The 15,467-nt window shown below is 38.9% G+C and overlaps 1 protein-coding gene across 7 annotated transcripts in view; it reads right to left on the reverse strand.

The window, feature by feature from the left end:
• The window catches only part of NFATC1 (nuclear factor of activated T cells 1), a 147,342-nt gene that overhangs the window by 72,303 nt on the left and 59,572 nt on the right, over positions 1 to 15,467 (reverse strand). For all 7 annotated transcript variants that reach the window (XM_065585117.1, XM_005281442.5, XM_008164441.4 and 4 more), the window contains exons 4-6: positions 12,424 to 12,626; positions 8,795 to 8,967; positions 6,267 to 6,407 (exon numbers count right to left, since the gene is read on the reverse strand). In XM_065585117.1, coding sequence (XP_065441189.1) covers positions 6,267 to 6,407; positions 8,795 to 8,967; positions 12,424 to 12,626 — 517 coding nt within the window. The remainder of the gene's footprint in view (positions 1 to 6,266; positions 6,408 to 8,794; positions 8,968 to 12,423; positions 12,627 to 15,467) is intronic.

Below are 15,467 nucleotides of genomic sequence, written 5' to 3' on the forward strand. Positions count from 1 at the left end.
CTATTTGCTTGGCTCTATCCCTTACCATGACATCCAACTGTACAGATTTTAAGAGCTATACCTGCCCTATCAAGGAAGAGAAACAAGCACAGCTAAGCAACTCAGCAAATGTTTGAAATAGCAAGTGACAGAATAAATGATATTTACAAAAAGCTTTGTTTAATAGCTTCTAATAATGACTAAATCTGAGAAAATCCTGTTCTGTTTGAGATCATTCCAGAAACAGAAAAAAAGATGACAGTCTTTGGAATCTATAATATGCTCAGACGATGACATTCTTTGGAGACTATAATATGCTCAAAGCTGACTGTCCTTAGATATTATGCCTATAGTCTATGAAGGCTTCATAGACTTTAGGCATAATATCTAAGGACAGTCAGCTTTGTAGCTGGGTCTCAAAATATATAGGTGCTAGTAATCACTGCTGATTTGATGTTTGAGTAATTAACAACATGTTCAAAACCACTGAAGTCATCCAGAGAAACAGCAATACTACTATCTTGTGAAATTTACTAATATCCATGACAGAAGTATGAGAAATGCTTGGGCACTTACATTTGTCATGGGAAGTACAAATGTATATCCTTTTCCATAAAGAGACACCTCTATAAATTAAAGGTAAAAAAACAGAACTTTGGTTTATTTTAAAAAACCAGTTCTGTGAGGATCTTGGTCATTGAACTCCTACCTTTCAGATTTTTAACTCTCTTACCTCCTGATATGGTCATTAAGCATAGAACCAAATGAGTGTGTATGGGGCTTAAAATGAATTAGTGGAATTCTGCCTTACTAAAAAAGATACGGAATACACACGTAATCCCGTGAAGAACTATTTGGCATCACAGCTGAAAAGTCTGGAGAATCTGAAAAAGTCCTGCCAGTAATGAGAATTTCAGTCCCTTGAACCTAATCTGTTAGTCTCTGCTGTCCTTTGGTGCTATGGATTTTGATTCTGTTCCTGGCCGGTAACCCTATGAAACTTTTTGTGAGCTATTCTGAGGAGAAACTGTTATTTTACTGTCACAATAATTATATACTCAGTTTTGTGGGTCATCATCCATAATAATATTGCTGTAAGGTAATCAGCAGCATGGTCTCCAATATGGTGATTTCTGGGCTTGATTACCGTCTTTGTGTTTCTTTGCCTTCTACAGCTTGCAAATTAATGCTGCTACTTAAAAACTAGTTTTGAAAAACAAATTACTCAGCATCATCCCCTGTAACATTAGAACAGAACCTATGTTCTTTGGAGTCATTGTGTCAGAAAGGAAATATTTTGTCATTTCTAAGCCCAGTGTACTTCCTCAGAAAGCAAATGTGTTTCTAATTGTATCAAATTATGTAAATAAAATGCATGCCTTTTCTTCATGTGTAAATGCCTCTATACAAATATGAAGGTGTTTTGTGCTTACATGCTGCAAGTGTCTAACCAAAATTGGTGAGCCTCTAACGTCTGAAGATGATGATAAAATAAGTAAGTAAATAAACCAGGCTTTTATACTGTGTCTAATGTCCAGCAGCAAAAATTGAGACACACAGAATCACTTGTCATTTTTGAAAATCTGGGTTTTTTCTGTTTCAAGCAGGAGGAGAAAACCAGAAACTTTAAATGGAGAGGTAAACTGAAAATGCAGAACATACGTAAGAGTAATGGGTAATGAACAAAGTCATTGTGGGACCCACTGATGTCAGGGAATTCTGAATTTAAAAGGTCAAACCTCTTAAGCATAGCTGGCATTCATATTTTTACTACTACTGTGGCTGAGTTTCTTGGATGCACATTTTATATTGACTTTCATCACTGGAAAATATGGTCTGATGTGCAAGCAATAAAGGATTGACCAAAATCCTTTGAAATAAGGACTTATTTCAGTACTTAAACTTTTTTATGATAGTATAAAAGGTCTGAGCATATTATAGTGCGCTTCTGAAGAGACGCATTATTTATCTTGTAAGAGCTGCCTTGATGCTGTGCTGTATTACAAAGAAATTCTACTTTTAAACAAGCCCTTTGTCATACAACTAATCCCCTCAACTAACCACTTTCCTCTCCACAAGAGATGCAGCATCTTATAGGCTGTGTTAGAATTTCACTTCTTTGCTGAAAAATAGTAATTAAGGGGTTAACTGAAAACACGACTTTGCTGCCTCCCCAGTTCAAGAACCGACTTGATCATTCTTCAGGGATTCCCTTTTGTATGAGTCATTGTTAAGATAGACTCCCCACGCAAAGAGGCCAGGATAATGCCATTCCTCAGGAGATTACAACAGCTGAGGGTTAGCCCTTAAAGACAGAAAACTCAGAACTCATGCATGGGAAAACATTCAGTGGACTACAATGCACTCAGCAGACATAAAGAAATTATTCAGACAAAAATCCCATCCTGCATTAACCAATTAAACATGCAGAATATCACGATCTTATTCACATTACATCTACACCCTAGCCTAGGGATTTTGCCTGAGTAGGGAATACTGAATGGAACCCACGTAGTATAATGTAAAATTATATATAACTGCTACATTCCTTTTTTTTTATGATTGTAATTTTTCACAAGGTCTATTACATTTGTAATAGCTGAAATCCTAGAGTTAACTGCTACCCAGTAGAAATATGATCAACATTTAGATTTAACAACAACAATAACAAAAAGGTGAGTAATATATCTAGTAATCTTCACAAAGATTAGTAACCTAACTTTCTAAGAGCGGGAGGAGGGAAGGGTGTGGAAGGGAAGAGAGAGAGAGACTGACTACACTGGAGCTCCATTTCCTGCCCTACTTTTATTTAAAAGTATAATTGCTAGATGATTCCATCAGGAGAATGAACGGTAATTGAAATTATTGTTTAATAATTTAATCAATTTAGTGATTTTGCTGAAGAACAATTAGGAAAAACCTGTCAGTGAGACAATGGTGCATCATTCTCAGTTGTTTTAAATGTCATGTTACATTAGGTGATGCAGCAAATGAGGAACCGAGCCGAGGAAACAAGAGGAAAAATAAGTTAAGTAGACAACATATTTAGCTTCACTTTCTGAATGTAGCCATGATTTTGTCTAAGGGATTAATCATTTTACAGTGGAAGACAGATGGTCTTCTTGCTACCTCTTATGGGATCTTGGATCTCAAAGAGGTTGTGTCACTAGGAAGGCCTGCAATATCGCTTGTAGAGACTTGGGTTCAGTCCTACGAAGTGTTGAGTGCCTCTGATTCCCGTTAACTTTTATCGGTGTTCAAGGTCCTGCTCAGCGCCTTGTAAGGTTGAACCATTTGAATGTACCAAGCAAGGCTTTCATCATACGGGTACAACAAACCTACCCAGATTACTTAAACTGGACTATGATTTCAGCCTCAGTTATACACCAGACTGGACTCTCTAGTAGAAACAGATGGAATACTTACCATTGATTGCAAAGTAGCTCCTGATTCATTAGACAATTTGGGGGCAGGGAGGGATTCTTCTGATGTTATCCACATGCAGAGGGAACTCTTAGCATATGGATCTCCCCCTACCCACAATACCATGTGCCCCAGGACTCTTCCTGTGGGTTTTTCTATGTGAGGCGGAAGAACTCTATTATTTACTTCCACTTCAGCATACACATCCACATAGCCATTATTTATATTAAATACTTTGTACTGTGCTCACCTGTACATTGTTTGATTTCTTATTACATTTTTTTTAAATCCTAAAAAATTACATTTACAGTAGAACCTCAGAGTTACTAACACCAGAGTTACAAACAGATCTGTCAATCACAGTCCTCATTTGGAACCAGAAGTATGCAATCAGGCAGCAGCAGAGACAAAAAGAAAAAAAATACAGTACAGTACTGTGTTAAATGTAAACTACTAAAAAAATAAAGGGAAAGCTTAAAAAAGGGTTGAAAAGGTAAGGAAACTGTTTCTGTGCTTGTTACATTTAAATTAAGATGGTTAAAAGCAGCATTTTTCTTCTGCACAGTAAAGTTTCAAAGCTGTACTAAGTCAATGTTCAGCTGTAAACTTTTGAAAGAACAACCATAATGTTTTGTTCAGAATTACGAACATTTCAGAGTTACGAACAACCTCCATTCCAGAGGTGTTCGTAGCTCTGAAGTTCTACTTCATGCATGATGCATCTGAAAAAGTGAACTGTAGCCCACGAAAGCTTATGCTGAAATAAATTTGTTAGTCTCTAAGGTGCCACAAGTACTCCTGGTTCTTTTTACGGATACAGACTAACCCGGCTGCTACTTTGTAACCTGAAGTTCTACTGTATTTTGGATCTGATCTTGCATTCCAGGAGCCTTCAAAGCTCCCCTTGACTGCAACAGGATTTTTGTTTGAGTAAGAACTGTATGATTGGGCCTTTATTTGGATCCCTGTAGCTGAAAGCTGCATACTGCAAATTTTGGTTTTGGCATGTAATATTGCAAAAGGGGATAGCTTTATATACCCAGGCGATGTTACTTGCAGATGACTGGATAGCTTCATATTCAGAGGTACCCTTTAAGGATGACCTTTCAAAATTTTTTCCAATGCAGTGAGAAAGTAAAGCAGAAAAAACATGCATCAAAGAAGGCAGGCTTTAAGCAGTTTCCTTCCTGTAATGAGTCCAATCTAGGTTTTCATTTTTGAAATGTCATCCTAACCCATTTTCATACATGGAGGACTAAACAGAAACAAAACAATCTTTTCTTCCCTCTTCCCAATTCACACAACTCTGGAACTTATATTTTTAAGTTGTAATTCTTCCATTTTCTAAAAAATGGACAGATATTTGCGTTACTGCCTAGGCACATCTGGCCAGATCCTCAGCAGGTGTGAAAACAATGTAGTTCCACTGAAGTCAAAAGTTGCCCTTTGAAGTCAATGGAGCCAATTTGCACCAACAGAGAGAATCTGAGCCATTCACATTAATGAAGCTATTCCTAGGTATAGTTTTGATTACCTAAACTATGCCAAATCAGAACCCCATTGTGAAATTTCAGTCAGGCTCTTTGGGTTTCTTTGAGTGGGTCAAGTGCTGAAGGGACCACTCTGAAATAAACTCACATCTACTTTGATTTGTTAACGAGATTTGTTAAGGAGATTCCCTGACTCAGCACAAACACATGCCTCCCACAGACATACCATTGACAATAGTCACACAGCAGGGAAGTGCAGTCTTACTGGAACTTAATGAATGGTGAGGGTTAAACAGACAGACTGTCAAAGCCTGCACTTGAACGGCTGTGAGATGCTAAGTGTTTGAGGAGCTCAGAAGACAGCTTACAGTTCAGGGGGTTGCAGCAGGCAGCCGTGGAATGTATGGTTTGTGCCAGCACCAGGGAAACCCTTTCCAAAACAAGAATACTCCTCCTCTGTAATTATCTCCTTTCAGAGCCTGCCTTTTACTCACAGCTCCACTCTAACCATCATCTCATCAGAAATAAAATACCATATTTTGCATTAACATTACATGAACTACAATCCGTACAGATGCTTTAACCTGAAACTTCAAATAGGGCCTAATCCCATAAGGTACTGAGTGCCCTCAATGTCCATTGGGGGTGAGTTGGGACACTCAGGATGCTAGAATATCAGTCACAGTAAGGATAAACTTGATGAATAAAAGTGTGTGTGGGAGAGAAACCTTGGTTCTTAATGGCAAAAAATAAAATTGTTCCTTTGAAATGAATGAGCCTGCACTGGACAGGCTTTTGACAATGTTAATCCTCTTAAACCAACACCTAATAAATTATCAAAGCCCTTCAAGGCTTACATTTTCTACACAACCTGACACTGAGGATTAAAGGTCAATAAAAAAATTCACCACAAAAGGAAAAAAAAACCACATCCCCTTCCCCACCAAACCTACCACACCAAGGTGCTGTCAATGTGATCTCCCCACTAATTATACAAATGTTTAAGAAGCAGCAGTATCTTGCAGGTTTTCGCACTAAAATGTGATGAAATTCTTAGAATGCCTTTGACTAGAATAACTAAGAAAACCTGCCAGGCACAATTGTGGTTTGCTACAAAAATAAACTCCAAACTCTCATTTTCAGTGTCACAATTGTATGCCTGCAATGAAACATATTTGCAACTATAACTGCATTATATACAACCATAGCATGACATAGAGCTGAGATCACCTACACAGTTCCACCCAGTGACATGGAAAACATGTGGATGAAAATGGGTTGACAGTGTTTACATTACCACCATTCAGTAATCAAATTTCCATTGGGTTTCAAAACAAGAAAAGGACGCAGCCTGTCTATTTTTAAAGAAAATACCTGGAGCTTTCTCCACAAAGATGACTTTGGAGTCTTGTAGAAAGTTATGGCCAGACAGTATAATTTTTTTCCCTCCAATCACAGGAAAGCTGTCAGCACTTTGCTTCTCCACCAAAGGCAGTTCCTGGGCAGATCTTTGAGCTGGAAAGTTTTAAAAGGAGAAGAAAAGAAAAAACAACCACAGACACACACACACACAAAATCAGTAAATATTGCTTAAATAAGTGACCCAACTTTTACTTTTATTAGACAAACTGAGTTTGATATAGAAACTCAAGAAAGTTCAGGAGGTCTATAGGAAACTCAGTGTACAGTTGGTTTTAAGTGCTTTAATTATAAACAATGCTTTTATTAGATAAGATACTATGGATTAAAAATAACCATACAAAGAATATTTTGTTCAATTAAAAACGCCAGTTTGTTCTGTGTTAAAATAAACATACCATTTTAAGTATTTATTTTTAAAGGAATTTCCCATAACATAAAGCCATATTCTATCATACTTATGCCAAATATTTATATGGCACTGTACTCATGACCTCAGTAACCCAGTTACAGACCATGGCTGGAGAGCATGGTTCCATTAAGCTCTGAGTACCAAATTGCACATGGACCATGCTAACAGTATTCTATATCCCCATGGCATATATTTTATCATTCTTGACTGAGGTATTCAGCCTGCACACCTGTGCTTCAGAGAATGACGTGAGTACTTTATCCTATTACTGGGTCCTCCTTGTCTCACATGCACCAAGGGATTATGGAATATTCGACACTTGCTTATTTCAGATTTCTGCATTTGAAATAACATACAGTACACTTTTTTTTTGCATTTGTCATATTGCAAGAATATTTGCTTTGTTTGGAGATAATACACTGCACTGCCGCTCAGTCCATAGTATTTTACACTGCAACCCTGACTTACATGGCACACAGACATAGCCAACCTCATTTTTACTGGCTAGTTGAATTTGGCATATTAGGCATTACAGCCTGATCCTACACTCATAGATTTAATTGGGAGGTAGGATCAGGCTATTTTTGCTCTCATTTTTGGCTTTACTTGTAGGTGCACTTCAGGCTAGAATTTGATCCTTAGCAAAATTTAGCCTTTAAGAATCCTGAAATGGGGAGGGAGGAAAAATGTAATAAATACATATTTTTATATATAAATAGATAGATATAGATATAGTATTTAGGACACCAGCTTGTGCCATTCTAGCTCTTAGTATTAGGGAGGTTCTGCTACTCTTCATACATAGTACTGGCTTAACTTTTCTTAGGAAAAAAAGCTTGTTTTTTTAAATGAGATCGGCTTGGGAAGGAAAGGTTTTACGTTGTAGGCGAAAGGGTTTCTGGTCTCAAGACCTGATATATACACATCAGTTTCTGGTGGTGGAATCTGGGTCTGCTCTTCTCTGATGCTTCTTCTCCAGACATACCCAAAAGGGCACTGTGCTTCCAAGAAACCCCAAATCTTACATTACACAGGGCCTCCCGGGTATGTTGTGCAGTCTGGAGCACCTCTCCTAGGAATGGCACAAAGAGCAGCAGCAGGTTCTGAACCCACCAACAGAACTTGATGCTATGGGTGGGGATGATAGAAGGGTCAGAGCCTCCCTCCCCCTCAAGAGAGCCGTGGCTGAGATCCTACGCCTACGGCAATTTGGGAAGGCAGACTGTCAAACTGTTCTCAGTTGTGTTGCTGCTTCCAGGGGAACAAAGGGAAGTAAAAGAGATAGGTAAAGGGTCCTCTAAAAAAGGGTTCAGTTAATTAGAATCTGAATTTGCGGCTGCTAATCTGAGTCAAAAAGAACCTCCAAAAGCTTGTGGAATTTCATCCAGCACTAGAAGCGACAGGAGTTAGAAAGAAACTTGATTTTCCCCAGCTAGACAAAAACTGTAAAGTTAAATGAAGCAAAGGGCTTTTTCTGTATTTAATAGGCTCATGGAGCAAGAATGAAATGGGAGTCTTGGGGTGGGTGGGGAGAGAAGTCTGTGTCCAAATCTGACAGGTTTATAAAGTGATGTTTGTTCTATTAAAAAGATCCCAATACTGAAGGTCAGTTTCTAGGAATTTCCTGAAACTGCAGTAAACTAACATTAATACGGCAATTTTAAATATCTCACTAGCTCCTTGTCAAAGGGATTTTTTGGTGGGGGAGAAATGGGGCTGAATTGGAGCTCTCCAAAACTCTTAATAGCAGTTACCCTTGTGAAAGGGCCTCTCAGCATAAAGGAACTTGCCCAAGTCAATTCAAGTTCAAACACCAGCTTAACATGGCTCTTCTTGTATTGCAAAGGAACTTCCTGTAGGAGTGAATGCACAAGGGACCAGATATTGTTTTGCCAAGGAAACAGGTAATACTTTTCATGCAATGTAAAATACATTTTTGAGATGTACAGCACGTTTCAGACAATGGACAGATGCGATGAAACAACATTTAACATGCTGACAAGGACAGGCTTTATGTCAGGCAATTGGTTGTACAATACCTGGCAAGAACAAGAAGGCTATTGCTACTTACAACACTCAATAGGGTTGGACGCAACTTGTAGAGACAGAGTTCTCCCATTGGATTGTGGGATGTGAACTCGGAAGACCAGCCGCACTCGTGTATTCTTCCTTCCGATGTCTGTTTCTCCTTTTCGTAGTTCAATATCTGAATTTCTAAGTTTTAATATTCCAGCGCAGTCAATGCTGTCCAAAAGACGACACAGGACATTTCAACTAACTCTCTGCAGGTTCCAGAAAGTCACAAATACAACATTTCTACCTTCCCTCCCCTGCTTTTATTTTTTTCTTTAAAACCTGAGCCCCAGCCTAACATCTTCACAGGATCTTTGTGACAGGTAGAAATTCCTAAATAGTGCCCAGTAGTAAGGCTAGTCCTGCTGGACTTATTTGCATGTACATATCAAAATTAAACATTGCAGAACATTAATTCATAATGCACATACGAGATGCACTAAAAAACTAAAGTAAAACTGCAGAAACACTAAGATTCTGGACATTACTACTATATATGCATGATAATTCCTTTTGTATATGGATTTCTAGCATGTGTTTTATTACACTGAATATGCACAGTTTAATTTTATTTTGCACTTAGATAAAATAACCGGTGCACATGTAAATTCATTCAAACAGTTTCACTTCTCCCCTCCCTCCCAAGTAATGTGACCATACATCCTGTTTTGGCTGTGACAGTCCCTTTTTTAAGCCCTGTCCTGGCCGTCCTGACTTTTTTGGTGAAAGTGGGCATCTGTCCTGTTTGCTCTTGCCAACTGCTGATGATCAGTTGGCAAGAGCAAACAGGACAGATGCCCACTTTTGTAAAAAAAGTGGGGCACGCACCCCTAGCGGGCACAGAGGAACATGTGGGGGGGAAGTGAGCGGTGACGCCAGCCGTGTGGAGGTGTGTGTGTAAACAGGGCTCGGGTGGACGCCACATGGCAAGGAGGCAGGGTTCAGGCGAGCAGTTACGCCAGCCCTGTGGAGGGACAGGCAGGGCTCAGGTAAGGGGCAACACCAGCCCCCTGCGGAGAGCAGGCTGGACTTGGATGAGAGCCCTGTGCGTGAGGGAGGCAGCAGGGCTCAGGCCTGCCCCATGTGCAGGGGGGGAAGGGAGGGCAGGGCTCAGGCCAGTCCCACACGGTGTCCCATTTTCCCTTTCCCCAAGACATCTAGAATTCTATTCTGAAGCAAACTGAAAGATTATTCATCAAACACACACTCTGCAAACATGAATTGTGGAAGGCAATCCCCAGTTTTGGCCTTCATGCCTTTTAAGAGTGTGGATTTAACAATAACAGAGGCCCTTGCTGACAAGATCAGAGATGCAGTGTTGCCAATGAATGGATTAACAATATGCATTGACAGAAGAGGCCATAAGAGCTATGGTGTATCCGTGTCAATGTCAAAATTTAGTACAATGATCTTACAATACAAAGGAGTAGATACTGCACTTCTAAAGTTGTGTATGTTATCATTTTTAGCTTCTATTTAAAAACAAAGGAATTTAACACAGCATTAATTAAGGTTCTAATTTAAGACCCTGATACAGTGACGCACTTAAACTCATACATAACTTTAAGCATCTGAGCAGTCCCATTTGAAGCCAATAGGAATACTCAAACTCAAAGTTAAGCATGTGCTTGACTACTTTAGTGAATGCAGATGGGATTTCTCATGTGCTTAAAGGCTTTGCTGCACTGGGGCCTAAATCCACATAATTGTAAGAAAGACTTGCACTTCATCTTTAATCCTATTGTTAAGATTTCATGAAGGGAGTGTGAGCCCTAAGCCATAGAGATATAAAGTCCTATAAATGTCAAAACATTGTGTATGATGCTTGATGGGACTTTATTACTGCAGTTGGGTGACATTTTTTGGATGAATAGTTTATAGGCTGAAAATCGCACTTTGGGGTCGATCAAAACTATTCACCAATTTGGGTTGAACTGAGCAATAATTTTGGCCAAAAAAAAAAAGGGGGGGGGGGGGATTCTGAAAAAGCCAAAATGTTTTGTTTAAAAAAATGTGGAAAGAAATGTTTCATTTCAAAATTTAGCTAGATTTAATTTAAAAAAAACCAAAACCCTAAAACCTAAACCTTGAACTAAAACTAAACATTTTTTGTTTGTTTTTTCAGTTCAGCCACCAAATCAAAAAATCAATTATTTGCCTAGCTCAGTTTATTACAGCCTTGCAAACTTGATATGAAAATCGATCATCTCTGGCACAAGATCTTTTCAGCCACCTTTGACATAATGATTTTGGTGACAGAAAAAATAATATATTACTTACTTGTCAAAAAATCAAATAGAAGGCCAAAGAAATACTCTGCTGGTATAAAATGGTGCAGCTCCAATAGCTTGAATGGATCTGTGTCAATTAACACCTGCAGATAATTTGGCCAAAAGTGTTGCAGGGCTATTCTACTATATTGCATAATGAAAGTCTAGAGGTCCCAACATCTTGAGCCTTCAGCAATCACTCTGATCCCCAATAGCCCCGCTGCAAGTGCCACTGTAGCTCTTGTAAAATGAATTAAACAGAGTTTTAGCCTTAATTTGCATCTTCTGAGATTTAATGGAGTTAAATCAGACATACATGTTGCAGCTTTTGTTGTTTGCATGTTGATTTTTTGTTTTGTTTTTTTGCAAAAATATATATGTAAATAAATATACAAACATATAATATTATGGGTGACATTACGGACCTATTAAAGTAAATGGGAGTTTTGCCAGTAACTTCAGTGGGGCCAGGATTTCACCCCATATATGTATACATCTAGGTGAAATTCAGAGGACCCATACAAGGTTCTCTATATCACTTGAGACCTTAATGCTGGAGCTTAAAGGATTTGGAGAGCCTCATACAAGCCCTGTGAACTGGGATGAATTTCACTCTACCAGTATTATCCTAGGATGAAATTCACCTGTGTGAAGAGGACCTACACATATCTCACTTAAGACCTAATCTGGGAATTAAAAGGTGCATAGGCCCCTCTGCATAGGAGTAAATTTCACCCTTAGAGATTGTGAGAATAATTATACCTTGCTCTAACTGAGAAATAAATGTATCTTTGCTACTTTTAGTTCTAATTGTTTTGCTTCTACTGTCACATTTTATTTTGTCTTGACCTAAACAAATTTCACTGGAAAAGAATAATGATACTTTATATAATAAATAAAGATGTTCTATTTATCTCATCAAAGACTAGATTATTTGGAAATATTCTTTATGAGATTTCCCCCAGCCCAAAGATAAATTTTAACAGGCCCTGTTCCTTGTAGTACTGCATACAGGAGTAAATAGGTGTCATGTGTAGAACCTAAATGCAGAAGCTGAGGTAGAAGATATTTACAGCTCTGTAACTGAGATACTCATTTTAAATGGCAAATAAGGACATTGACTGAAACTCTAGAATGAAACTAACCAGTTGTCATTAATATTTGCAAAGTTTTTTCTGGCATTAAGCTGATTAGGGGCAATTTGTCCCAACAAATCTTTGGAAACCTGCTGGAAGCTGGATTATTTATACGATTCAGCAGGAAAAAAAAAAAAAGCAGCAGCATACACTCAACAAAAAAAATGTGGGTAGACTGGGAGGAAACTGCTAAGCAGTCAGGTAAAGTGCATGGGTCTTACATTGCTTTCATCTTGCTTTCTGGTAGAAGTGGAATTTCCAAGACTTTGGTGTTGGAAAGTATTGTTTCATGGCTGGTGGTGGAAACAGTCTTCCCTGTGATTCGATGAACCTGGTAGAAGGCATGAGGTCTCAGCAGGCGGTCGTCTGCAGTCCCAATGAACAGCTGTAGCGTGAGCGGCTCACTTTCTAAGTAACCGTGTAGCTGGCAAGAGAACAGAAAACTCCTACTAAGCACCATCCACATAAACTGCTGGGAATCAATTAAATTTTTATAAGCGAGAGAGTCTAATTCAAGGAGAAAACTTGTGACAGGTGCTAAGTGTTAAACCCCCCTTTTTTCTGTAACATAATATTGGTACAATAAAAAAGGTGCACTCAGAAAACATCTCATTATTCTCAGTTACCTGAGGCATTTTAGTTGGAGTTAGCCTTTAAACAGTCCTGCTGCATGCATTCAAAAAACTTCATATTACTTCTCTATAGCAGTGTTTTATGAAAAACAATGGAGTCAATGTTCCCACAGTAATACTAAGGGCAGCAAAACCAATGGACGTGAAACTGGAAGGGACCATCACAATTCATCCTTGAACTTCCTGTATTCCCCCACAATACACTAGAAGGTGTAAAATGCTGGTAAATGCTGCCTGGAATAGACTGGGGATATAGTATATGCATGAGATTATTTGTTCACCTAAGTGTCAAATTCTTGGATAATTGCACACAAATCTCATTGAAGTCAATGGGCCTCACCTATCCCATAGTAACCCTACTGATGTCAGAGTTATGTATGCTGATGTATGCTGGTGTGAGAGCAGAATCAGGCCCAGTGGATTAGAGTCTGGTCTAATTTACACTGGTGTCAAAGTACAGTGACTCAGGAGTGGTGTTGCTGCACTGATGGAGTGACATGGGTGTAGAAGAGATCTGAAATTGACTTAATGGAGTGGGACACGAGTAGCTGACCAAAAATTATCATGCTGGCTTACTGTTTGGATACTTAGTCCAATAGTATGATAACACTAACAGCAACCCCTCTCATGATACTGACACACATTTTTAGATTTAAATGAAGCCCCAACTAAAACTTAATAAAAAATGAGCATACTGTAGATATCATCCAGCAAAGAGTGACTTCAAGCTGAGACAATCTTAGCTCAACCCCTGCTGATTTGGCTCACCTGGTTGATCTGTCACCTTCAGATTAGGAGGGTCTCAGATCATAGTTTTGGCTGCAATAACAAACAGCACACTCAAACCAAGCAAATCCAGCCAGCAGATGGGGGTGTGTGGAGTGTGGGAGGAACACTCCTAATTGGTTAAGTCTCCCGAAGTGTCTGACTACTAGCTGGCAGACATGGGGCCAGGAGAACTGCTGATGGCTCTCATCACTAATGCCATGGCAAATGGAGCCCATTGCTGCTTGCAAAAGTGTGCACTAGTCAGACACAAAGGGCTCTATGTATCAGGGGGTAGCCGTGTTAGTCTGTATCTACAAAAACAACAAGGAGTCTGGTGGCACCTTAAAGACTAACAGATTTATTTGGGCATAAGCTTTCATGGGTAAAAACCTCACTTCTTCAGATGCATAGAGTGAAAGTTTCCTCCCATTTATGTCTTTGTCTCTAAAACAAGATACTTCACAACTAGCTATTTCCTAATATCATCATCAGATCAGACACAGAAAAATATTAACAACAAAAATTGTTTTTGAATTCTTTGGCTGCTAAGATCCATCCTGAGGTCACTGAGGATACAGCAAGGACCTGGGAGAGCACTGGGTGTGCTTTTTGCCATATGTACATTGGTGGTATATAATCTTCTAGCTTTTCAATATGGTATAAGATTAGTGGCTGCTGATAACAGTTCACACAAAATTACCCAGGTGCCGTAAGTAGTCATTTTATGAATAACATTTGTAGTTGCTGCATGTGCAGATGCAACACAAACCCAAATACAGCTGAAAACAGTAATATGTGGCTAAACCCAAAGTCAAATATAATAGATACTTAAAGAAAAAATAAGCAAAACACCAGTAATAGCTCAGGAAGCCAATTGTGGGGGGTCAAAATAACAACATGAGGTCTGGTCTTCTTTTGGTATTTCTACCATACAGGAACTGAAATGCTGCTAGAAGATGAGATCTCAAGCTATTTTGGCCCAATCAAGTCCTTCCTGAGGAATTGTAAAATCCTGTAGAGCATACATACAAACATTAACCCCTCCCCCAATACATGCACATATTATAATAATGTTAATCATATCCCATACTGCAGGTTCTTAGATAATCACAACATTGGTCAGGAAATTTCCTCCCATACGCAGCATTGGCCAGGTGTACTGTGCATTTGTTCACCTTCCTCTGAAACCTCAGACATCCCTGCCTTCTGTAGTGGCCAGACTAGACTTACTGGGCCAAATGGTTTTATCTGGTCTGGCAATTTCTATTTTCCTATCTAAAGAATATACATGGAGGGAGGGAAAAAAAGAGAGTGATTCAGCTACACTGCTGTAGTATTTTATCCAATCTGCTTTGCTAGGACACCACATAAATGGCTTTCACCTGCAGTTTGAGTGGGAAGTGTTTTAAAAGCATTCTACTTTTTTTTTTATATTAACATTACCAAATATAAATCTAAATGAAGTAAAATTAGTTAGAAAATCTGATTTTTCAATTAGCATCTTCTCTCTCTCTCTTTCTTTTTAAAGACTAGCTAGACTGGCCCCTCCTATGCCCTTACATGTAGCAACAGGTGGCCTACGACCCATTTGGTTGAATGTAAGCAAGCCTGGCTTATTATGGGGGAGGTTGAACGCATTATGATTTTCATTAACTCTTCTGAACCCCCAGTACATGGCACTAAGCCAACGCTAGTACTATTATAAGATAAAAGGAGACCTAAGTCTGAGTGTTCACTTCAAACAGGTGCCATGGTCTGTATCCCTTAGTTCAATTAACCACTTCAACAGCCACTAGCACCAGGGAAAAGTATTATTTTCTTTTGAGTCAAAAACTAACATGAGCCAGGGCTTTCTAATTTGCTGC

This window comes from Chrysemys picta, chromosome 2, assembly GCF_011386835.1.
Source record: "Chrysemys picta bellii isolate R12L10 chromosome 2, ASM1138683v2, whole genome shotgun sequence".
Classification (NCBI taxonomy): domain Eukaryota; kingdom Metazoa; phylum Chordata; order Testudines; family Emydidae; genus Chrysemys; species Chrysemys picta.